Here is a 26645-nt window from a genome sequence, read left to right on the forward strand (position 1 = left end):
TTGCTTGGATGAAGAGGCTGATCCTTGTCTTTTGCAGTCAGTCAGAGACCCCCTTCATGAAGTGAAGCTCCTGCAAGGACTCGAGCAATGTCTTCCCAGTTCCTGGTGTGAGTGTGGAGCTTTTTGAAGTTGTCCTTGTACCTCTTCTTCGACCTCAAGATGCCTGCTAGTCTTCTTGCAGTTGGGTTTAGATGATCTGTTTGAATCCAGCATTCTGACTAGATGTCCATCTGAGTTTAATGATGGTAGAGGAAATGCAGTCAATGTTTGTGAATTTTCCTTTCCAACTGATGTTCAGCAGACATCTCTGGTGGTAGTGATCCAGGGCTATGATGTCTCTATTTCATGGGGTGCAGGTCTCTGTTCCATACAGTAGAGTGGAGAGAACAACTTGGTTCTCACTCTTCTCCTGGGTTTTGCAAAGGCCTCTCTGGTGCAGCTGATACGATGATGTATTTCTTTGTCAATGTCAGCTCTGTAGGAAAGGAAGCTGCCATGGTAGGGGTCCACCTTTTTGAGACAGGTGTTGTCTGTGTGTTTTACTGGTGGGGAAGCAGTGGCGTGCCTCACCGGATAAAGTCCCAGGAGCCTATATTGAGAAAATGCATCAAGAATGCTGCAGATCTTCCTCTGAATTAGCAAAATGGGTTGCTCAATGCTGAAGTTAAACTTAATCTATTTCCTCGGGATGACTTTCACTTAGGAATTTTTGTGCCATATGATGCTATTTCCGTATAAAATTCTGAAAGAAATCATCCTTAAGTAATGAATAAGAACTATCAGAATCAATATCTTCAATGAAAACCATTTCGGTTACTGCACATACAGAGTTGTCTGACCACGCTTGTACCTTGGAGAAAGATATAGGGCAGTATGAGGAGAGGGCAAGGCAGAAGAGGGCAGCCCACCCATTGCAGTCCAACATGCGGTGGGCAGATGTACAGGCGTGCGCGCAGGGCTCCTTTCAGAGTACAAAAGGTTGATCTAAATAAGACCCAGCTGATGTTGCCATTTTCTCCTCAGAGCCAGCCGTCTTGCTCTCCGGTCCTCCATCTCTCACTCATCTTTGTAGGCCTCTTTTACTAATCCTCGTGCACCGTTTGACCTATGACTTAGTGCCCATACTTTTTCATATCTCTCCCCCCTCTTTTGTTCTGCTCGGAGTGGGTGTATGTGTGGCAGATCTCAGGGGAGCGGGTAAAGTATAAATCTATAGCAGTTCTGACATCTCACAGTCTCTGGTTCCCATTTGGTATCATGCCCTGCAATCAGTCACTCCTCGACTCTCCTCCTTCCCTTTCTTTCCTGTTCATCATTGTTCCCATCCTGGACACGCTTACAAAACCTTGCAATGTTCCTCGTGTTGAAAACTGAATTAATACCATGAGCTTCACAAACACCCACATCCAAGTCAATGATATGTGCTCCGATCATGTCTCCCTTACATTTTACTCTGCCTTGAAAGCAGCAGTGTTAAACTCACATACAGTTTTAATGATAACATAAACAGACTCAGTGGGTATTGTTGCTGACAGCTCACAGCAGCAGCACTCGGGTGGGGGGACTGTTATCGCTCTGTTCTTTCATCTCCAGTCGTATCAGCTTGATCAGTGAAACTGCTTAATGTGGACATGTGTTTCCTCTGCTAACAGTCTGCCACAGGGCACAAATGCACACATACACACTGAGCGAGCAAGAGAGCGTCTGTTTCAAATCCCACCAGAGAGCAGGCCGATAAGACCGTCTGTGGGATTTACAAGACCTTGACCTTGTCGCTCATGCAACACCATGTAAATTTTGTCTCCTCTTGATGCTTAATCTGACGAGAAGAAGATGCCAAAATATGAAAAGGAGAACTCTGTAAATGGTTCACTGGTAATTTCAGAAATTATGCTGTGGCAAATACTGTGTCGCTACTTGACATCAAGTATCCATGCTACAACCATAGCTAGGGGGTTTCTGCTAGCTCCAGCTTATGGAGGAGTGGTATTGATCTTTTCATCTAATTCTCCACAAGAAAGCAAATAAGCATATTACTTTGTATCATTATTAAAGCTGATTTTGTTTCAAACTGATGGTAAATAACAGGGATCATCCATTAGCAATGTTATATCTGGGAGAAGTGTGCTGAAGAAAAGAGATGAATGATTATTGTCGGGTGCAGTACTGGTGTTGGGACAAAACTGGATGAATGAGCGAGGTGTCGGACGATGGTGAGGGTTAAGTGAAGAGGGCAGGATGCTACAGGAGTCTGAGTGAGAGAGCTTAGTGCAAGGGAATGGAGAGACAGAGGACCACCAAAGAGGACCCTGGAGTTGGATTAGAAGCACATGGTGAGACGTTCAGGCATTGCAACATTTGTGTGTGAGGATCAGGGCTGGTAGAGCAGGTCAGACATGCACCAGGTGCTCTTACAACCCCAATTCCAAAAAGGTTGAGCCACTGTGCAAAATGTAAATAAAAACAGAATGCAGTCATTTGCAAACAAACTGTGTTTAACAAAGGTTTTACAAAGTGTTCCTGAGTCCATGCTGCGATATCCTTTATACAGTCATGTGTTTCAGTGGTGAACCTCGTTATATCTTAGCTTATGAACGACTGAATCTTTATATTCCACTAAAATCACTGCATAATAGAGCTAAATGACCGGGCTGATATATCAGCAAATATCAGCTTATTGCAGATATGTATCAGTGAATACTTTGTCTGATGAGAAGAAATTACAGTACAGAAATGCCAAACTAGGCTTGAGTTTATTTCAAAACCATTACGTAGTATCAAGCTTGTTTATGTTCATATTAAAAGTTACAACATATTATGATCAGATTTTTCTCAACTCCTAAATATCAATATCAGTTCTGGCCACAACAATGCTGCTTAAGTCGGGCTATAAAACATAGTTACACATTCAAACAATCCCAACCTTTTTGGCTTGTGACCCCTTTTCGAAAAAGCTGTGTCTTCTTGGAGATCCTTGCTAAGTTCTCAGATCGTTTCATCTAATTTATCTTTTGAGGCTCAAACAAGTTAAAATATCCAACATATTGGAAAAAAGAAACAGGTTAGAAAATATTCCCAAAAACTAATACAAATTTACCCCATTAATAATCTTTCTGCCTATCAGATCTTTTAATAGTTTATTCTTTATTGCTTTTCCGACAGAAACCCCTCAGATTCATCTTGTGACCCTTTGGAGGGACCCAACCCCTAAGATGGGAACCACTGGACTTGACTAAAGAACAGCATACACAAGAGTTCAAATGGATACAGCTCCACCAGCTACAACAGTGAAATGATGCTCATTCAGTAATAATCAATGATAATGAAATATAAACTATTATAGAAGTAGATTTTTTTCTGCAGAATGAGTTATTTTATTGTTAATATTTTAATTCATTAAGCTGATAATTCCTCTCTATTTTTACTGTTCTTGGAGTTTAAATGCAAGACTTGTAATGGTTGATTTGCTGCTTTTTCTTGCATATAGGATCAGAGTGCTTCTTCCAGCACTGCACAGTACACTGCAACAAGGCGAACGAACCAGTCCTAAAGCTATCTGATCCTCACCCTCTGCTGAAACCTGGCAGCCACAGACCAGCTGCTTCCAGGCCCTTAAAGCAGTCCAGAGGCTGATCTAAGCCTTGGTGTATCTCGATGTGAGTCAGATCTCCAGAGACCATGAGAGCGCCCGTCCATCACAGTCAGAGATAGTACAATTTGCTGAGAGCTGACTTCAGGGTAACATTTCACTCTGACAGTCCAGGACAAGTGCCAGCCCGCTGCCACGGATATGCCAGCTTTTACTGGACTGCTTCAGCCGGCCACAACACAACTATTGTTCAAATATGGCGTGAAATCTGGTGTTCTTCACCAAGAAAATGTTTTCATTTTGATGCCGACAGTCTCTTGCAGTTTTTTGACATCAGCTTGGCAATCGCAAAGGCTTATATATGGAACTCCTAAACTGGTGTCACTATTTCACACAAGGCAGTGCGTGAAATTAAGGCTACATCCACACTAATACAATTTCGCTTTAACTTTTGCTACGTTTACGCCTAGTGGCCACACTGCTCCTTTATTTTAGAACCCTTAAAACCTTTGGAAACACTGCTGAGCTCGTATTAGTTTGAAAACTCTGGGATTGCGTTGGATTCTGGATGGGTGGAAACAGAGACTTTTGGAAACAATGACGCAAACAGTCAAGTTCGCTTCCTGATGTGTCCTTCCCTGATTCGTCACTGCACTGTCATGTGATAGATCAGCCTGTATGCGGTATACCCGCGAGCCTTAACTACAAGCAGTTGATTCAACTTGGATAACGACTTATAGTCATCACTGCCCTTGCTGTCTATGCTAGCAGCTGTTGTGCAGTTAAATTCTGAATTTCATCATGCTACCACTGCCTACGCGTGCACCAAACACTAGCATGCTCAGTGTACCTGAATGGTCATGCTTTGTCAGGTCTGTAAGTCTGGACAGGGATCATTTTTCGTTTAAAACCAGAGCTCAAACACTGACAACAGACGCTCATATGAGTGAGCACTAGCTCTGTCTTGTCAGAGTTTTGAACCAGAATGTTTGCACTGTGGAGACATTACTCTGACGTTCAGACTAATATCAATAACACAGAAGTTATTGAAGCACTGTTCATCCCACCCAAGATGAAATTAAGAAAGCTGTTTTTTCCAGGATTTAACATGGCAGGAAATTGAAAGCCAGAGACAGACTTACAGTGCTGCAGAGACTTTCAGACATGCCTGCTGGGCTTGGAGGAACACACAGGATGAGCTGGCTTTGACCTCAGTGACATTCAGACAAGAACATCAGAAAACTGGACGAATGATGTTAAACTTCAGAAAAGATGTTTTAGAGATTAATTTACTTGCCGGTTCATTAGTTTTTCCTCATGATGTTGCCATCCGCTCCACCAATTACACACACCAGAGCACATGCTTTAAGTGTGTGTCAGCGATCTCACTATCACCAGCAACACTGATGATGGCTGTTCGATCGATGAGTCACGGCTTCAGCGAGGCTTTGCGCTGCCATGTGTCACAGAGTGAACGCTGATTTGTTTGGACGTTTGGGATGTGGAGGTAGTCTGGTCACTCTTGTCCGTGAGTGTCTGTTTATGTTGCATAAACTATCTGTTACATCCTGTTGATGAACTCACTGTAGCATTCTCGTTTTCTACAGTAGCATGCACTCACATTCATTTCAATGTGTGTCATGGGCTCATGGCTCAACGTACAATACGGAGTGTCAGAGTCGCTGAGGAAAATGCAAAATGTCTTTCATAATGAGGACAGATTTATTGTTTGTTACTGTTAGCAGACAATAAATCTGTCCTCAATATGAAAGACATTTTGTCACTGCTGTCACATTTTCAGGCAGATGTGCGTCATTTTCTCAATAAATCTATTAATCATTTTCCCAGAGCCCAAGGTTAGGAGTTGATTGCTTTAATTGCTTTGTCACATATGACGAAACAGAGTATCAAATCCTCAGAGTCTAGATGCTGGAAAATGATGCTGCTACAATAATATTACCTGATACTTGAAAAACTACTGACATTCCCATCAGCCTCAGCTGTTCTATGTGTTTATTGCTAATTAGCAGCATGCTAAACTAAGATGATGTTAGCATTGTCATTATAATGTATATTAGCATACTGATGTTAGCATTTAGCTCAAAAAGCCAGAGTGCCACAAACACGGCTGTAGATTCTGAGTCTTGTTGCATGAAAAATGACTAAAATCAGTAACTAGTTATCAAAATAACTCCTGGTTAATATTCTGTCAGTTGTCACTTTCTGCTCTTGTGTTGTTACTGAGGATGGATGAATCAAAGCACATTTTCTGAATTTGTATGGACATACTACTGGGTTCTACTTGGGCCACATAAAGGTGGCCAAACTAAAAGTGTAATGAAATAAAATAATGCCATTACAATAGATAATCCAAATCCAGTATCTTACCACAGACAGAAGTATGAGTTTGTCTTTTTTCCTAACTCTTTCTATATTGACACCCCCCACACTCACCCAGACATATTAGCAGAGGCTCAGCAGACAGGTATCCACAGGCTTTAATATTTTGTATAGATAACTGTATATGGGTTGTTGATACTGTTTGTGCCAGGAGTGCTAGTCCCTGTCTGAGCCCCCTGATGTCTGCTGAGTTCACTAAGGTTGGCACTGGAGAGACTGGGACTGGTGGGGGTGACCACCATGCTGGAGTCCTACCTCCCAGTGTGTGTGTCAGTACAGAATGCCTGGGACTAAACCGCATTTGATTTTTATACGCTTGTGGCTAACAGGAGCCAGATGTAGCTGCCTCCTGGGAGCTTACCATCGAAACAGCCATTTATTTCTCTTTTTCACTCTCTTTAATGAGATGTGTGCATGCATGCTTACATACATACTTGTGTGTGCATACGTTGTTCAAAGGAAAGTAGCCAATGAGCCACAGCAGCATTTGCAATATTTCAGGTTTCATGCTGGTATGACTTTGCTTTCTTGTTTAGCAGTGCCAAAGACAGGATGTGACCTGTTCAGATGACAGGGCATGAGAGTGAGGACATCCATGATTTCATCAGAAGATGAATGAGAAACAATAGATCAGGGTGTCAAAACTCTGAGCACTCCCAGTTCTCTGGAAGCTTAACCTGGCACTGACACTCATCATGAAGCCTAAGAAGGAGGATTCACACACGCACACACACAGGCACGCGCACACACACACACGCACGCACACACACACACAGACAGATAACAGGCACTAGAAGGCCAAAGTCCTTCTGAAAAATAAAAAATAATCCTGGCATTGTGACTGGTGAATTCATCAGCTCATCACTAGTAATGACAAATAGGATATTAAATTAATGCACCGTAGTTTTCAGGCTGATCTTCTCTCAACATCTACATACAGTACATGAGCACTGAAAAAGAGAGCAGAAAGCGAAAGAGCAGCGATCGGGAAAGAAGGGAGAGTGTTAATTGAAAGCGAATGTGTCTGTGCTGGCTGCTGGTCAGAGATGGGCCGGGGTCCCAGTTGGCTTCCACTTCAAAGGACCTACCCGCCTGTCTCAAGCGCACCTGCAGCCGGTTAAACCCTGCTCTCATCACTCAGGGCGTGGAAGGACCTCTCCTACAACTTAGAGCCCTCACCACAAAGCCTTTTGCCAAAGGACCATAATGGCCCACATTCAAGAATTCAGCCTAAAACACCAGGTAGCCCATACACCTTTCACTAGAAAACTGAACGTCAATCATGCTGTGTGAGCGCTCACAGAACATCCACAGCAGGATTCCTTCAGCCTCAACCACAAGGCCAATGCCACCCCCATCACATGCCACATAGGGCTCATATAACCACCACAATACAGTCCAAACTGAGGGTTTCATGGAGCTGGAAATGTATACAAATTAGTCACAGAGAGAGACATTCAGGAAGAGCTTTTCTCCCATTTTGTCCTCTAAAAGCTGTATGTGGAGAAACTTTTGAGGGTGAAACTTATGAGTGAAAAAAATTCAATATGTGTACATCTATGAACATATCCATATTATCTCTGAAATTGACTTATTGACTTACATTTGGCTAACAATCAATCAATCTCTGATGACCATACATGCTCATGTTATGCTTCTCTCTCGTTAGATTTTCCGAGTGTGATTTGGGGGATTGTCACTGTAAATGCATTCACATCTGCGTTCTTATCTGTCCAGTTCTGATAACATTACCTGAGATCTATCTTAATGTCAGGTCTGACCAACAAGGATATGACAGAACAAAGTGATTCTAACTTTTCTCAAAGAAAACCTCAGCAGCATGCGGCATACACCACCACCACCACTCAGTCTACCTTAAAACACCGTAAAGGAGAGAAATGTGAAAGTAAGGTAAGGTTTATGAGACTAAACAAACACCAAAGAGGCTTAGGACTTAATCTGGACCACAGCTTCCTGTTTGTGCTGTGTACAAAGCACAAACATGCACATGCAGACAAAACCAATATCAGCACCTGATTCCTGTGCCTTAAGCCCTCTTTTATAAGATAGCCAACAAGATGCCTCTTTGTTTTAACCATCTGGACATGAGTCAAACCTTTCATTCTCTGATGGGCTTGATGTACTGTTGTATTTCAAAAAAGATGATTGTTGCCTTTGCTCAAACCTGCATCAATGAATTTTTGACCACCTGGGTGCAGCAAAAAAAAAAAAAAAAAGATGCAAACAGCAGTGACAAGTTGTGACAGTGAATGTTAGCAAGCAGTTGATAATGCACACATCGAGCAGACATGGCATTAACATTCATTTTGACTCATGCTCTCTGCTCTCTACCAGGTCCTGAGGGAAATATTTGGCTCTTTAGCTGCTACTATAAATACTACACCATGTTCACCAGCTAGTTGCTTTGTCTGTCTGCGTTTGGTGCTGGTCAGGTGTTCAGTCGGTTTATCATAGATTTTTTTTTTCTTTACTTCATATTTTTTAAAAAAGCTGCCTGCTGTTGTTGAAAACAGGTGGATGCGAGCTACGAGACTAAAGAGTATCAGGCTATAAGACAGTAAAGTTGCAGGGCAATAAAACCAGAGGCTGCATAGACATGAGGGGAACTGCACAGTCAGATGATTATATAATTTGTGGGTTTGTCACAACAAATGTCCACTTGCACATTACGCATAAAAATTTGATCCATTGTCGATATAAAACTTTTGATAACAGATAAAAGTTTTTTTTTTCACCCCCTTGATTTGCTATTCAACTACTTTGAGCATGAAAAAATGGGAGGAATAAGGATAGGATTAGGAAAAAGCAAGACACATTAAACTGTCACCACTTCAACATTTTGCTGTCAGTCAACGGTTTTTGACTTTATGTCATTATGAGAATATTTCGCTGACAGACTGAAATGATTACAAGCATCATCATCCTGACAAACATGACTCATATTTGCTTTGATTTCTTATACACACACACCCATAAACACGTCTTCGGAGACACACAATCCTCACCTCATGTCTTAATCCTAAAATAACTGTTTAACCTTGTGGGGATCCACTTTTTGCCCTCAAACGGGAGGCGTGTGTTTCTGTCATGTTCTATTCTGATTGCAGTCCATGTTCTGCTGCAGCCTACAACATGAGAGACACACCTGATATGGACTAAATATACTGCTTTCATGACACTTTTTCACTCAATTCCTGAATACAGTGCAGAACACAAGCTCCCACTCTTTGAAATATGGCTGGATGTTCTACTGGTGATTCAGTCTTTGTTTACAGGGTGACTCACTGCTTATCTTGAGTAAAAAGTAGAAACACAGAAGAGAAAGATTCACTGTTTCAGAGTTCAATTCACTGATTCACTGTTCACTATGCTACCTCAGCCAGCCACCATGTGACCATCTGCCCATGACCTGCAGTGTACGTCACGCAGACAGTTCCCTACTAAAACAGGAAACTACTCAGCACAAACTCAGTTCCACCAAGAGGGAGCAAGGAGACGCTGTGCTGTAAAAATGACGAGCATCCACAAAGGTACATTTCAATTTGGATTCTTTTTAACATGTCACTCTTTAAAATGTAAACGCTGTAAGTGGAAAGAAGAATCAAAGCAGTCGGATTAAAGTTCATCCCTGTCTGTCCAATCTAATATGGGTGATGTATAGTATGCCTGATTATTTCTGTCTGTGTGACTGTTTGTATCATTGTTCCAGTCTATGTATTGCCAGTGAAGCATGCCTGTTTTTTCCTAACAAGTGTCTGAGATGTGTTAAACATCAAAGAGGCCATGTTGCCCCGTATATCCCTTTGATGTCATCTGTATCACCTGCTCTACAGAGTGTGTGTCTGCGTGTGTGCGTTCATGTGTGTGCATGCTCCAAATTTGTCCGGCATGACGGCATCTTCCAGTCCTAGTAAACATGCTATTATAGAGTTATCACCATCGCAGTGACAACACTTAGTGTGTTCACAGGAGCTATAAAATCTATTAATGACAGCCTATCCTGGGAATAAAGAAACAAAGAGTGTACAGAGCTCGGCCCTGTGGGGGCCAACCATGACTTAGCCTAAGGGTACATACTGTGGCAGCAGCTATGGATGTATGTGTGTGTGTGTGAGTGTGTGTGAGCATTTTTTGCACCTGCTCAAGCACAAACCTTCTCTCAATGTATGTGCCTTGCGTCGCAGCCTTTGCATCGGGGAAAGTGGTCGGCAACAGGCCCCGACACCTTCTCTGAGAGCCAGCCAGACGTTTCAGAAGCTTCTGGAGTTCCAGCGCCGCTGTGTTTGTTCAAGGCAGTTCATCTCTGTCGGCAGATCTAAATTTACAGGACAATAAATTATCACAGATCTCGTTCTCTGGCTTGCATGTGCGCTCACACATGCACACGCACATTGTGGCTCGTCCGTCCCTTGAGGACAGTGTATTTTTAGGGCCTGTGTTGTGTTCTGACCTTTCATTAGCTTTACAGATAATGCTACTGGATTTTCGGCTGATTATTATCTAAACAGCCACTCAGGCCTGGTCCTTTTATCCTCACGACTACTTAACATGCAGAAGTTATGACAGTATCAAATCCATCTACAGTAAGTCATCCTTAGAATTTGAATTAAGTGCGTACAATGGAAGCTGTCCTTGTCAGAAAAATGACAGCATTGGCAAAGTGTTCAAACGACCTGTGTTTTCCTCACATGCGACCTCTTGCGGCCATGCGAGAAGTGACGGGAATTATCGCTCTTTGAATTGTATTATTCTGTCGTACAAAAAAAAAGAATAGAAAGAATCAAGAAATCAGCTTTCAGACAGGAGCCAGCTCATAGAACCGACGTGTTCCCAAACTGATACGCTCCATGTGAGTTAAGGCAGTTGTCTCTGAGAAACAAAGAAGTAATGTGTCATCGTCATCGTGCTGTAAAACCTCTTAGGATGATGTCAAGGTGGATGGCCAAGTTTTACAATGGAGGATGCTGTTCTCAGTCAACCAATCAATATCTAACCTTAGGTAGTTTTAACTGGGCGAGCTGCGCTGAGGGCTGCATTGGTGGGGACTTGTTGTTTAAGGCTCTGGTCAGATCTGAAACACAACGCATGTATTCCAGTTTGAGTTACAGATCAATGCGTTTAAAGGCTTATCAGATGTCAACAGAGTTTTTAATACTAACAAAAGATTTTAGCACTCTGGAAATTACCACGGCAGCAACTATTCTATCTTTTCTTCACGATCCCGAGGTAAACAGCAGAAACTTCACATTCCCGTTACAAAGTAATCAACGGGGAATGTTCCCTTGAATCATGAATCATTTTACTGGAAGGTCCGAAAAAAACAATGTCGTCCGGCTGATTGGTGAAAGACCAGAAAAGTTCCTGTGAGTCATTTTATAAGGCAATGACAAATGAGTTTCTGTTTATGCTGGAGCTATTGTTATTACTATACGATGTTGGTCAAGTCAACTTTGAAATAGCCCAATATCACAAATCACAAATTTGCCTCAAGTAGCTTTGCAGTCTGGGCAGCGTACCACTCCCTCTATCCTTAGGAAGTTCCCTAACTTTCTTCAGTTGGTCTCCCTGTAGTCCTTCTTCCACCTGTCCCTTCATATTGCCTCAGACCTGCCCAGCGTTGAGTTTGCCCCTGTGTGTCCGATCAGTATGGGAACTCGGCCAGGTCTGACGACAGGCCGTCCTCCCCGTTCCAGCCTGTCAGGCGATGGGAATACACGCTGAGCTCATCCTAGGACTGCCTGACTGGTGACTGCCCACAGCATAATCCCCACAGGGGACACATTACTGGGCCATTAGTCCAACTCTTCCACCTTCAGTGCATGCCTCTGGCTTGCCCTTGGCTCATTCAGCCCATCCCCCTCTCTCCCTGCAACTTTCCTTTCAGAAATAATCCCGAGTGATTATATTGTATCAACACAGAAATCAATTGGATTAATCCAAAACCTCTGCCTCTGTAAATCTCACCTTTATCCCTCCTTCACCCCAGTGCAGCGTTTAACCCCCATCAGTACTTTTCCTCTGAGGAGATGGCTGCCAGATTGGACCTCGTACATCAGGGCAAACTTTTCCTCCAACTGACAAGAAGGCGCTTGACTCTGTTATTGTTTATGAGGAGAAAGCTGGGGTCAAGTTCACAGGCTGGGAGAGAGACCGAGAGAGAGAGAAAGTCTGTTCCAACTCCAGCCCCAAGAGAGAGAGCATAACTCAGCCGTGTTTGTGCTTCCCTAATTCCTTTTGATTTAGCAGAAAATTGTGAGCTAAGCTGGAGCGCACAAATATTCACCATGAGCTTAGCTTCTCCGCCTCACCTCGCGGCCTCTCGCAAACCTGTACCCACTCTAGTCTTTGTGCCTGTCTCGTTTAAAAGTGTGTGTGTGTGTGTGTGTGTCCCATTCTGACAGCAGTCTAAGCAGAAATACAAATGTCTCTAAAAGGAGCTTAGCTTTAACAGCAGCTTTGGCATAAACACTAGAGCTGTTTTCTCAAGCTTTTGATGAAATAGCAGTTTGCGACAGCTATAGCTAATTCTAATAGTTTCAATTCCGATAGGGATTTTCCTGATTTGTTTAACTTGTTTGTTAGTATTACTGGGTCAGCTGAATCAACTGTGGTATTCTTAATCCAATATCGCAAACTCCCCAGAGAAGTTCAAGTGTACGCTGATGAAAACAGTGTGAAATGGTGTCCGTAATGAAGTCGAGCAGTCGTTTTCAAGTTTCTGAAAGGTCTTTGGATACTTAAAAGTAGGTTTTAATCTGTCAGGAGCCATTCGAGGACAAAGAGAGCTATCAGAGATTTGATGATGGATGGCAGCGCACTGCCAAGCCTGAAGACAACCTGAAGACGCACACACACACACACATGCGTGGGAAGAAAGGTAAGGATGGTCGCTCTTCAGGGACAATGTACAGTGTGTGTGTGTGTGTGTGTGTGTGTGTGTGTGTGTGTGTGTGCACGCATGCTTTATTCAAGCGCTGTCTCAGCACTCGCTTTCTTACACATGTGGTTCATATTTAAGCCATAGTACTGTTCCACTGGACGATTTTGGCTCTGTTCTCCCAGTCCCACATTCCCTGCTTTTTTCTCTGACTTTCATTTCGCCTGTGCTTTGGGTGGTGCGTGGCTGCAGGCATGACAAATATTCAAATAAGTACTTGTTAATTATAATAACTTAATGTCACATATGTACTTTCTATCTCTATCTTTACTGGGGACAGCAAACATTAATTAATATCAATATGAACTAAGTGTGCCAGATTTAGCCAGAAAATGTATTGTTATCCACAGTACAATCGTACACATATCCAGCGACTATGACAGTGTTGATTCTAATTATTAATAAATGACAATAATTGATATGAGATAAAATAATATTTGAAAATGGACAATTTCATTTCCAACATATTGGTTAATGCATTTGCTTTCTCATTACTTTTCTACATCTAAATTATTGCATTTTGCAACATTTTACATTGAATGGAAAAACCCTTTGTCAAAAAAATTCCTTTATAATATGAAAAACCACATTTTTCCTGTGATTTAATTATCCCGTTTTACAGGGTTGTAAAATGAAGGCGCCATCAGTTATTATAATAATTCATGTCTGTGGTTAAGATGAACTCCACACATTAGGACAGCATCATCACCCTTCACCCCAGCACCAGCACACACACACAGACACAGACACACACACACACACACACACACACACACACACACACACACGCACACACGCACGCACGCACCTCTCTCCATCCATCCCTCTTTAATATCTCCTTCCTTGTCAAACTCTGTAACCCCTGCATCTGCCCAATGGGCGAGAGGAGCTGTCAGCGGCGAGCCCTCCCTCACCTCCCCCCCACCCACTCTCTCTCTCAGCTCTGACTCTGTCCACAGCGCACTGATAAAGGAGAGGTCCGGTGCGCGCATCTGACCCAGCACAGAGTCACACAGCCGACAGAACTGCAACGCATCTGCCAACCTTTCCCCCCAGCTGTGATACGGATCCTATTTCTGCCTCTGAACTAAGCAAAAACACCAAGGATAGGCTAGGTGTTTGGGGATCTGACTGCAGAGGTGAAATAGCCGACACTTGTTGCTCGTCTCGTCAGGTAAACCTCCGGTAGGCAGCCAGGAAGTGCTCAGTGGAGAGTCTGGTGCGCACATGGCACCGAAAACGCGCTCTTCACACTCCTGACAGTCGCGCTATTAATATGGAGCCACACACTGGATAACGAGGCCTACCTATTGAATGGGTCCTTAACCTACTCCACATCAAACCTTGTCGGTTAAAGTTGGGCATTTTCTTCTGAAATCTGTTTTTTTTTTTTTTTTTTTTTTTTTCGGGAGAAGCTTTTGGTGGTTAAAAAAAGCGCAGAGCCATGCTGGGTTTAAACAGGATTCTGAGCCTCCGGACAGCCCGGATTCGGAGCTGTGGTTCGCCGGCAGCCAGACTCTCATCCCGGTGCCAAAACCCCGGTGCCAGCTCGAGGATTTACTGTGCGTGTCTGTTGCTGCTGCTGCTGGTGACGCCTCGGGCGGACTCTTCATGGTGGTAAGTACTGTCTGCATCCATCACACCTACATGCTTACCTGCCTGCCAGTAAGACTGATGGAGCTGGATTTGTGTAATACCTTTGGGAAGACACAATTATCACTACTATTATTATTTTATTATTATTAACTAAATTAAATCAAGAGTCTTGTGGCATAAGGGCAAGGAAATGCCTCACGATTTGAACATTTAATCATTGAAACGGAGCTGGGACTTCTGCCCACCTTTGGATCTTTCCTTAGAAAATTCAGGGATTTGAACTGCCAACGAATTTAACTTATGATTACTATTTTAATAACCGCCTTTCCAAAAGCAAAAGCAAAACCCGTTCCAATTAATGCGGAGCAGCGATTTTCCAATAGCAGGCAGACAAGGCCATTATGAGGCTTGAAGGTTTCATTTATTATCGCGCGCTCGCTGCTGGTGTTGCCTGCAACATTTTCAGCTTTGTCATTTTTGTTCTTATTAGTGTATTTTGCTGCAAATAATCTAAACGCACTGGGGGTTTATTAGAAAGCGTTTATTACTTGTCACGAATGAGTTGCCTCGTCATTTTTATGTGGAAATGACGGCAAAGAAAAACTCTAAATGTGTTTTTCTGTCAACATTTCATTTCAGTCAAAATGATTTGCTCCTGAAAAAAAAAAAAGTGTGAGAAAAATGATGGAGCATTAACAATGAAAATGACCTAAGTTACGAGTTGGTGAACTAGATTCAAGCTTCTTTAGGATTTTGTTTCTAAAACGCATTTTCTTCGTGTCAGTTTGTTGGCCTGCCATATTGAGCAATAATAATAGAGCGATAAATGTAATTTATGTCGAGGCTGTTGGCTGAGCGCGTGTTCGGCTCAGCTGGAGCCTGTATTCGACAAGGCAGAGCAGTCATTAATTCACCAGGTACCACACACACACACACACACACACACACACACACACACACACACAGAGAGAGAGAGAGAGAGAGAGAGAGAGAGAGAGAGAGAGAGAGAGAGAGAGAAATGAATTCACTAAAATACCCCAAAACCAGCCATCTAGAGCATAGGTGAGGGGTGAAAAAATATCTCATTGCCTGCGCAATAACATACGTGAAAATGTCCATGTGTGTGAGTGTGTTTATAGGAGAAGTGTCTGTGTGTGGGCGGGTATGGGGGTGATGGAATGCCTAATAGTTTGTGTAGATTAAAAGCAGTTACAGGGAGTAGTGGGAAGAGTGTGTGTAGAGGCTTTAGCTGGGCATTATTGGCTTTGAGGGGAATTTAGAGCAGGAGATATAGTATGTAACTGTTTATCACATTTCTGTGGGTGTACATTAAGTGGTGATGTGGACAGATCTGAGGCTTTAACACCCCAGAGGATTGCAAAATGATTGTGGGATGTCCCAGCCTTTTGAGAAATGCGACAAAAGCATGTGTATTATATTACAAATACATGGCAATACATGCATTTTGCCATTGTGAGAAAGCTGATTTTGATGAGCATTAAATCATTTATTTGCTGCATCTTTAGTAAATTTATCAGGAAATCCCCAGATTATAGTGAACTGATTTCTCACTTATAACACTGTTCAGATTATTAGTCCTTTTTTTTTTTTTTTTTTTTTTTTTTTTTAAGTGTTTCTTGTATGATCAAAACAGCCTTGTGAAGATGGCAAGGCAACAAGAGGCCAGTGTAGCTGAAGAGTTGTGGCTGTGTCATCAGAAGTCAATAGAAACCTTCCCTGTTTGTCTCCCACTTTCCTCTGTGATTCAAATTGGAGTTGCAGGGCTTTACAGCATGTTGTTTTAGACCTGTGGATGATGATTTATTATCCTATTAAATCCACAAGTCCTCCTGACTCTCAGAGAGAAAGAGGGACAAAATGAAGTGTGAATTGCCACTCTGACTCTTTCCTTTGATGAGCACTCTCTTCTTATTCCTCCTCTCTAATCCCACTCTGGGGAGTAGAGAGCCTCGAGTCTCCATCCTCTCGCACGGCCTCGTAAAACACGACCACACAGCTTCACGCTCCCTGACCTCCCCTCGCTGACCCGCCAAAAGCCCCACAGCCACCGAGCTGCAAGAGGTCTCATGCAGGCACATGCGTAGATTTAGTTAATTTCGGGAAAGCTCAATGCAGCATTTATCTTGATAGGACACGAGTCTGTTTTATTAGGGCGGGGAAGAGGAAAGCCTGGAAGAAGCATGCAGGAGGACTGTGAGTAAGATGAGCATGAGAGCCAACAGGCAGAAGACAGAGAGGAGTAAAGAGAGTAAACGGGGTCTTAGTTTGACAGGGTTATTGGAGGCCCCAGACTGCGTGCTCTGATTTGTGACATGATTTCAGCTATCCCATTGGGAAACATTTAAACACACATACACACGCAGGTCTTGTGGGGAGAGGTTAAGTGCTTATTTATTTGGAGTTCGGAGTAAATGGTTTCCACTCCCCTCCCGTCCTGCAAACCTTAAACTGTTAAGTGTAGTGAACTCTGACTCACAGATGACTGTTACTGCAGCTCTCCTTCATGGCACTCACCACCTTTGAGCGTGTGTGTATACACCTACCATATGAGGGCACCGATGTGCACTAATCAATTGCAATATGCCATCAATCACTGCTGTATTCTGCATGTGAATCCTTCTAAATGACACAAGTCACGACCCCCTTCAAAACCACCCAGAAGCTTCTTGTGTTTTTTGCGTTATCAGGTACATTGGTGCGCTGGGAGCCCGTGTTATCTGCGACAACATCCCAGGCTTGGTGAACAAGCAGCGGCAACTCTGCCAGCGCCACCCAGACATCATGCAGGCCATCGGTGAGGGCACCAAGGAGTGGATCAGAGAGTGCCAGCACCAGTTCAGACATCATCGCTGGAACTGCAGCACACTGGACCGCGACCACACCGTGTTCGGACGTGTCTTGCTACGGAGTAAGTCCATGTGTGTGTCTACATGTATGGCTGTCTGATTACTGAGTGCGTGGCCACAGAGTATAGAAACTGAGCCTCAACCTGAGCCCCATCTGCTACTATCGCTCTCCTCATTCTCACCCTTCTTCACATGTATTGCTTTACCTCTCCATTCTTCCATCTGTCCTCGTGCCTTCGCTCTGTTCTTTCTCCGATCTGTCCTTCTCATACTCACGTATGCTGGTGCTTCGTGTTTATAGTCGCTAATGGACTGTTGCAATGCCTTACGCCTCGTCAATAAACACACAGGCTTTGAGGCACAGGATTGTCGTCATTTTGTTTTTCCACTGCTGCCAAATCTTTCTGCTTTGTAACAGATTCATGCCTATACATACATATATGCACACAGACACACATGCATGTTAAGATACATATTGTCCAACTATCTTAGTAGCCAGTGCATGTGTAATCCCTCCCTATGGCAGGTTTTATAACTGCAGAGGGACGGGGGCTCCTCAGTAAAAACACCTGATAGCAAAGCTACATTGGTGTCTTGAAGTCAGGCTGTTATTTTGCATGAAACATTGCCTGATAGCTGTTGTCCATTGCACATTATTTAGCAATGAAAGTGCAGTATCCAGTTTAGATAATAAATGCTGCATTTTGAATGCAGAGCATGGACAAGCGCACCTGTGTGTTACTGTTGAATGCAGTGCAACCAGCAGAAAGAGTCGATGTGTAGCTTTTTGAGCAAGGCACAATAGTGAATGCTCCTTTACAGCACTTCTTTGTAGTGTATCTGGACAAAATAAGATGCTTGTCTGGACACACTTAGTATCTGATGTCATTGACCTCCTTGGCTTGATACTGTCCCTCTTCCAGTCTTTCTAAGTATGTGTGGGGGCCAATGATGCATGGAAAAAAGTAGCAGATATGGAGATAGAGGCTGCATGGATGAGCGTGAGTGTGTGTGTGGTGGAAAGGAATAAACAGTAATGTAGATGTAAATATTTAGAGAGATATTCTCACTGTCAGACAAACAGTGCAGGTTTGAATGATGACCAGCAATGCCCTCCTCCATCCTCCCCCACATACACCCCCTCTACAACATCCACTGCCCCCTTCTCCTCACCCCAGAGATGGAATGGGACATTCCAGTGAATACAGAGCAAGCAGGTTAGATCACACACACTCTTCTGGCCTGGGTTGGTTCAGATAGGTTTGCAGAGTGAACTCTTGTTTTCGGATACTGAAGTGCTCCACCCTTTTGCTTCACTCATATATTTACGTGTCTTTTAAATCAAGAAACAAATGTCCTAAACACCTTTTGTTAACATGCAACTGTGAGCCAACCTATTATAAAACAAGATTAAAAGTCTAACATCCTGTTTACACAGGCTGCCTGGCGAAAGCAGCATGCCTGCAGCAAAGCAGTTTCAGACTGGAGCTGGGATGCCTTCAGTCAGAGTGCTGCGATGTGGTCACCCATGTTTTGGCAGCGCTCAGACACTGATACATTGACACTTGTGCAAGTGAAATATAAGCATGGCCAATCCCATGGTCAGAGGAAGTATATAAGTACTGACTGGAGTAGAGGCTAAGGTTGGACAATATGACCTAAAAATGAAACCTCCATTTTTTTTTCAAGCTTGGCGATGTGTGTGAGCCATATGGCTGAAAAAGGCGGCTGAAACAAAAAAAAAATTGTTTATCCTCTTGGGAGTTGAGTGTGCTCAGAAAATAACACAACAATCCATCTATTACATAATGAGATATGCACCCAGAGACACTTCAACCTGAGGGTCGTGCTAAAGGAAAGCTGAAGTAGGGTCTAAATTAAAAAGCGTTAATCCTCAGGGGAACGCGAATTTGCTTACATTTCATGGCAACGTTTATTTATTTATTTAAGATAAGTTTGATAAGTTAAGGCAGATAGGTGCTTCTTGTGCACAAGTACAAAACTGACTTGCTGGTGGCACAAGATGAAAAGGATGTATAGTTTCCAAAAACATAAGAATTCATGCTCTGGGAACCATGAACATTCACAGCAAATTGAATATAACTGCAGCCAGCAGTTTTAGAGATGATTTTTCATGTTTCAAACTATCGCTTCCAGATGGTGGTTGTGGTGAAGAAAATCATTAAGAGGCCTTTCTTTTTAAAACATGGTAGAGTTGCTATTATCATTGTATTTGAAAAGCACTCATGTCTGTTAGGTTGACAAAGTTCTTGTGCCTCTCGCTGCCATGCTTTTTTTGGGGGCACTCATTCCCACGAGCACTGCAAAAAGCAACTGTGACCAAACACTATATCTAATTCTCCATGTATCTTTGGCCACACAATAGATGAGTCATATTCTAAAGAACTAAGGAGACCAGAAAAGCACATCAATGGTCGAAAATACTGTCATGACATCAGCCTGGTGCTGATTAATGGGGTATCACTGTATCTGTATTTAAACAATTTATGTGAGCAGAGGAGAGCCCCGCAGCTAGGATTATTTCCATGATAATATTTAAACAGAGCTGTCCTGTGCTCCACATCAGGCCTGATATGCCCCCGTCAGCTGCACCTTCATGGCCTGATTGCTCACGCCCAGGCCTGGTCATGGCATTATCTGTATCTGTGTATGCATGTTAACATTTGGGCTGCGCAGTTTTAAATCTTCAGGTTTCAAACGATCTGCTGTAATGCATGGTATGGGTAACTGTCTAACCTGCTTTTTGGTTTTGTGCCTTCTCTGTCTCTCTTTCTCAGGCAGTCGTGAAGCAGCATTTGTTTACGCCATCTCCTCTGCAGGAGTGGTGTATGCACTCACTCGTGCCTGCAGCCAGGGGGAGCTGAAGACATGTAACTGCGACCCGCACAAGCGTGGACGGGCTAGCGATGAGAGGGGAGAGTTTGACTGGGGCGGCTGTAGCGACAATATCAACTATGGGATAAAGTTTGCCAAAGCCTTCATAGATGCCAAAGAGAGGACTGTCCGAGATGCACGGGCGCTCATGAACCTACACAACAACCGCTGTGGCAGAACAGTAAGTGTGATTACAGTGGCATCAGTGCCCAAGTGTTGATATATCTGCATCTTGGAGCCCATTTACACCTCGTATTAACATGCAATTTGTTTCTGGCAATGTTATGTGGATAACGGTCATGGACTTTTGCATTTTCGCCTGGTAATAATATGTATGCAAATCAGGTAGATGGAGCAGATGGACTAGTAGAAGATGCAGAGTTCAGTGACCTATTAACTTGCTGGAACCAGATCACCTCTAGATGAAGTCTGGCCAATCCGACAGCTTTCCCAATTGCAAGTGCATTTTAGGGATGTCCCTTTTTATGTGAAATTCAAACTACGATTCGAATGTGGGAAAAGATTAAATGCTCAATCTTCTCTTCAGCTTTAAAAGTGTCAGTGTAGAAACATTAATCTGTTAACTGAATTTGTAAAATGCAAACGATAACTTGTCACTCAAGTGAAGCAACAGAGGCACAAAAATTGACTTTTGTGTGTGTGTGTGTGTGTGTGTGTGTGTGTGTGTGTGTGTGTGTGTGTGTGTTGAGGCAAAAAGCAGACAGGACAGGGAAAAAGTCTGTGCACAGTTGTAAACACCAGCTAGGGGAGCTAGCATGGCTAGTGGGCTAACAACAGTGTTCCACAAGTTGAATATGAAACTGGCTGAGGATTGGAGAGCCTCGTGGTTTAATGTTTCAGAGGTAAATCTGATTTGATTCTGTGAAAAGATCTCCTTCTGAAGACAGTGTCCCCATATCTCTGGAAAATCCAGAGACTTGGTGACGTCAATTATTATTATTTCCTTGGTAGAAAGTAGCTCAGGTGAAAACACCCGATCGCCTCTATTACATCTATCCTGAAACCTTAGCAGATGAAACCAAAAATTATCTGTAACACGAGATACCACAGAGGGTATATTAAGTGAGAAATATGCTTTCATGAAATTTGGTTAAACCAACCTTTTAAGAAACGTTCCTGCCTGAGTGCTGCATTTTTACCCACTTCTCTCTATGCAATTAGGCAGTGAAGCGATTCATGAAGCTGGAGTGTAAATGTCACGGCGTGAGCGGCTCTTGCACGCTGCGGACATGTTGGATGGCCATGTCGGACTTCAGGAAGACCGGTGACTACCTGAGGAGGAAATACAATGGGGCCATCGAGGTGACAATGAATCAGGATGGGACGGGCTTCGCTGTAGCTAACAAAGCCTTCAGGAAGGCCACCAAGAACGACCTAGTCTACTTTGAGAACTCTCCAGATTACTGCCTACAAGACAAATCAGCAGGTAAGACAGCTAACGGAGAGAAGAAGAAGAAGAAGAGGGAGAACTGGACTGAAAGACGTAGAGAGGCAGTTTCTCATGGATGTTGATGGATTGCCCTGACTGTGTTATGTTTTAGGGGTGTTATGTGTATGTTGTGTGTATATTCATGCATGACTAGTGTGTTTGTGTGTGTGAATGTCTGTGTGTGTGTGCGTGCAGTGGTAGTCAGATAACACAGCAGGCCTCCCGTGTGATGTCTGTGGAAGCTAATATCCTTGTACCCTGGGGACATGGTCGTTCTGTGACCACCTGACCTCTATCAGTCTCTGTCAACACACACACACACACACACACATATATACACAGATACACACAACCCCATGGTCAGAGGAAGTGTTGATCAACCTTTACACAGTTCACCTGATCGATTACGGCCGTTTCTGATTGTTGATGGAAGAAACACTTCGGACAAACTTTCACGATATTTGACATCAATGCCTCCATCACTCAGACGCTCTGTCCACTTCTTCCTCGTCCTTGCTTCCTTTGTCTGCCTCTCTCTTCATCCCTTCATCCATCCTCCCCCTCGTTCTCACCTTCCCACTGGAATCCACAGCCTAGGGACACAAGCAGCTAATTTAAAAAAAAAAAAATCACTTCTTTCTGTCTGTCACAGTCTTTCCCTCTCTGTCTGTCTGAACTAAGCGTAGCTGGAGGGCAGAGTGGGCCTCAGAGTGTGAGAGCCTGTCTGTCTGTCACGCTCCACTGTCCATTTAACCCTCGCACACACACACACACTCACACACTCACACACACACACACACACACACTCACACACACACACACACACACACACACACACACACACACACACACACACACACACAGAGTGGCTTCAAAGGGAGCAGTGGCTTGGGAAAGGCAGTGTAACTATAGGCCACTCTACCAACACTGCATAGTTGTGTGTGTGGGTCTGTTGTTCTACGGGCAGCTTGTTGTGATAGTTAGCAGTTCAAACAGGGAGCTTCTCACACGAAACACCAGCACTGATGTCTGTGGAGTTGACATTCACATAAGATACAGACAATATGCCACTGCATTAGTAACAGCCAGACTGCTAAACACTCCGATACACTCAACAACAGTGACTAGCATGCTACTGCAAATCAAGTATTGAACCAAAACTGAGAGCTACACTGAAGCTAAAACTTCTGAGTCCTGAAAACAGACACTTGTAATAAAACAAATTACTAAAGGTCCAGCCCTGCAACATAAACGTGTTTGTCTGGACAGTGATTGTGAATTTGGAAAAGTTGCCTCTAACGAACACCATTTTCCACGGCGCTTTTCACACAGCAAGGTTACAGCTAAAAAAGTGTCAAAGATTAAAACAGAAGAGAGTGTGGATGGTATCAGGAGGGATAAAGTTACAATCATATGTAATAAGCATGGGAGCTGCTTTTTAATGCTCACAAATTAATGGTTAAATTTGTTAAAATCATGAAGCACTCAAATTCTAATAGCGTGTGTCGTTGCAGATCCTCATTTGTCTGAGAACTTGATAGTAACCCAGGAACATGTTCACTTTTTCCCAAAAACCAATGAAAGTAACGATAAGACGAGCAACAATTGTTTTCTTGATTAATTGATTAATTGTTCTGTCTATAAAATGTGAAAAGAAAATTGAAAAAAATCACAATTTCCTAAAGCCCAAGGTAACATTACATTACATCAAATTACTTATCTAAAGAGTGAACTATAAAAAATGACCACCAGTTAGAAGAAGAAAAGCAGTAAAAAGAAGAAAAACAAAAACGACCAGTGAAGAGAATCGAGCATGAGTTAACGTTGAACTCTTCTGTACTCTTGTGCAGGCTCCCTGGGCACGGCTGGGCGGGTCTGCAATAAGACATCACGCGGCACGGATGGCTGTGAGGTCATGTGCTGTGGGCGGGGCTACGACACCACCAGAGTCAAGCAGATCACAAAGTGCGAGTGCAAGTTCAAATGGTGCTGTGCCGTGGAGTGTAAGGACTGTGAGGAAGCTGTGGACATACACACGTGCAAAGCCCCCAAACGAGCTGAATGGTTGGACCAGACCTGAGGACACGCCCCAACCGCCCCCCGTAATGCAACCCCACCCCTTTCCCCTTTACAGGACATCCTGTGGAAAATGGCATTCTGGGAAAGCTTGTCCGAAAAGTGCTCCGCGTCTCCGCCCTCCCCTGCCCCCTCCTCGGTTCATCATTGCATGGCTTTTCTACCTGTCTCTGTGAAAGCACTAGAATTCAGTACCCATCAATATGAATTAATACCCATTAGCCCCTGTTTGTGAATGGCCCTGCGACTGAACTGCTGGGATCAGATGACGAACGGTGAAACCAGTGAACACTTTGGGGGTTCGGGTGGATTGGGCTTTTATCAAAGATTCAGTCCAGATGGCCTTTTTTCTAGCGTGTGGTTCAGGGTTAAAAATGGTTTGCTGCTTTCATGACGCTTTAAAGACACATTTTTACATTAACTGAGCCTTCAAACATATCCAGTATTATTACAACAACATCATATACTCATATAATTTTCTTTCTTTTTTTGAGGAAATACACTTTTATCTACCAAAAACAAATACTTGGTTGGACTTTGGGAAGTAGCTTGACAAGTGCACTTTGAGAAGTGGACATCTAAGCATAAGTTTGGCTCTGTGTGGCCAAACAGAAGTCCAGGCAGAGGACTACAAGGGAGGACAGGGAGATGGACACCAGATGAATAAATGAACGGATGCATCATTGGAACTTTGAATGCAACTGTACAAAGGAAAAAAGAAAAAAAAAAAGAGAAAAAAAAGGTGTTTAAAGTGATTTATTTAAATTGTAAAGTGTTGTTTCATTTCTCATCTGCGGATGAGACTGCACTACATTGGCTGACACGAGGAGAGAGAAGGGCACTCCCATTATGATTTTACAGCGTACTCTAGGTTTCAGTGTGTAAGACGACAAACTGCCGCTGATAAGAAGAAGAAGAGGAAGAAGGAGGCCTGGACGGTCATTCAGTCACACATAACCACAACATCAGACAGATTTCACTTCTCTGCTCTCCAGCTTGCTTGTGTAACATTGTGTATACTGCCTTATCTAAACAGATGTTCATATGAAATATATGGTGCATTAGTATGACACTGGAATCTTTGTTTTTTGTTCAGACAGAAAAACATAGAGGGCGAAGGCAAGAAAAAGACTAGATAGCACTGACAGAGCAGAACTAATAAGTGTGACCGAGCGGGACAGCGAGTAAGTTCTGTTGTACTGATGTCATAACCTGCAGTGTTATTCCCATCACATTGACACACACACACACACACACACCCACACACACACACACACACACACAAAATCGCTGCTCCTCACCAGCATGAGTTGAGAGACACCGTGGCAGTAATAATACAATCTATGTTGGTAACAAAGGCTGATTCAGTGTGAGTTGGGGTCGGCTGTGTTATATCAGTCAAGGGGAGGGAAGTGTTTGATTAAAGGCCCAACCTAAACCCCAACCCCTGCTGGCCTCATCCCACCCCTCGCTATGTGGAATTCCAGGTGGGTCCCAGGCTAATGACTAGATGGCTGTAATTACCCGGGGCTGTTGATAGCTGGTGATTGGACATGGTCGTGCCACAGAGGACCTAGTGTGGGCTCCTGCTGGGACCACATTTAATCAAAGGCTTCTTGGCCGGCTTATCAAAGGGAATACTTTCCAGCAATCTTCTCTGCCTCAGCCCCCTCCTGCTCCCCAGCCTCTCTGTCCAGTTCAGTCTCTGTTACACTAGAGCCCAGAGACTCCTGATAAAGTGAATTCAAAAGGATATCGCACACTAACTTAAGACAAAAGCAGTGTGTAAACATGACTGCATGGGTGCCTTTTTGGATACTCCATATGATACAGCATTAATTCACAGACTTTCTACTCAGCAAACCTGCACTGTCTTATAACACGACTACGTTTTTGTAAGGCTCTAACCCGTCGTGTTGGTCAATGCATCCTGGTGATTAGATCATCTCTCCTTGCCGAGGCCTGGGACAGGATGCAGCCATTTTCAAGCCTGATTGGACACACAGAGTCCATGACACAGGAAATGCAAGGCATCTGCTCTGGAGATACCTTAATGTAGGAAGCAGACAAAAACTCAGATACAGCAGCTGAGATGAAAAGAGTCTCGTCAATCAATACGATCTCTCTCTTGTGACTCTTCTTTACAATCACGGTTTTTAATGGAGTAATATAAGGCCACTCATGATTCACCTTTCAGTCTGCCAACCTCTTCTGCCCCAAAAGAGCCCTCAACATCCTAGAAGTGTTTTTTTAATAGCCACGGGAGGCACATATTGTTAGATAAGATAAACTTTATTGTCCCTCAGGGTAATATTATCAAGTAATTCCAGTCGTTGAGACTATTCTAGTGCCAGCAGCCTGTAGCGATCTATCTGTGTCCTGGATGCCAGGCTGAGAGCATTCCTGTTGCAGAGTATCACAGGCAAACCATTAGTCTTCACAGCTGGCAGGCAGTGCTGTGGGTGAGCAGATTGTACTGACTGAGGGCACAGAAGTGGCATCAAGCAACACAGGAGGTTTCAAGGTCAAATCCACTATACCACAACTTGGACGTTTCTTTTATAGGTTTTTCTATCAGTAATATTGGTTATGATAACATTGTACTCTGGGAATGGGAGTGGTGAGATCACCAAAAAGAAGTCAGATAAGGGCAAGAAAGTCAAGACATCAGATCATACAAGTTCTAAACAGACCCTCAAGTCTATGTGGAATCTATCTGGGAGACAAAATGTAGGCAAACAGTAAAATTATCACCCAACCTTTGTAAACATCACAGAGTGACTTTGTGGTTCATTTTTGACCTTGAGAGGCTGT

General features: G+C 43.4%; 1 protein-coding gene across 1 annotated transcript; it reads left to right on the plus strand.

Moving 5' to 3' along the window:
- The first annotated feature begins 9480 nt into the window (after positions 1-9480).
- Positions 9481-24543, plus strand: LOC143327473 (protein Wnt-2b-A). Its single transcript, XM_076741827.1, has 7 exons — positions 9481-9540; positions 12773-12887; positions 14363-14564; positions 17252-17472; positions 20209-20486; positions 21488-21752; positions 23606-24543. Exons 3-7 carry the CDS (start codon positions 14392-14394, stop codon positions 23833-23835), a joined length of 1167 nt encoding a protein of 388 aa, XP_076597942.1. The 5' UTR covers positions 9481-9540; positions 12773-12887; positions 14363-14391; the 3' UTR covers positions 23836-24543.
- The last annotated feature ends 2102 nt before the right edge of the window (positions 24544-26645 follow it).

The sequence above is a fragment of the Chaetodon auriga genome, chromosome 10 (assembly GCF_051107435.1).
Source record: "Chaetodon auriga isolate fChaAug3 chromosome 10, fChaAug3.hap1, whole genome shotgun sequence".
Classification (NCBI taxonomy): Eukaryota; Metazoa; Chordata; class Actinopteri; order Chaetodontiformes; family Chaetodontidae; genus Chaetodon; species Chaetodon auriga.

Excerpts from the sequence above, each read along its gene's own strand:
- LOC143327473 (XM_076741827.1), top strand. The coding sequence starts at position 14,392 with ATGCTGGGTTTAAACAGGATTCTGAGCCTCCGGACAGCCCGGATTCGG. Across the intron at positions 14,565-17,251 it reads CGGGCGGACTCTTCATGGTG|GTACATTGGTGCGCTGGGAG; the intron begins GTAAGTACTGTC and ends TTGCGTTATCAG. Across the intron at positions 21,753-23,605 it reads CCTACAAGACAAATCAGCAG|GCTCCCTGGGCACGGCTGGG; the intron begins GTAAGACAGCTA and ends ACTCTTGTGCAG.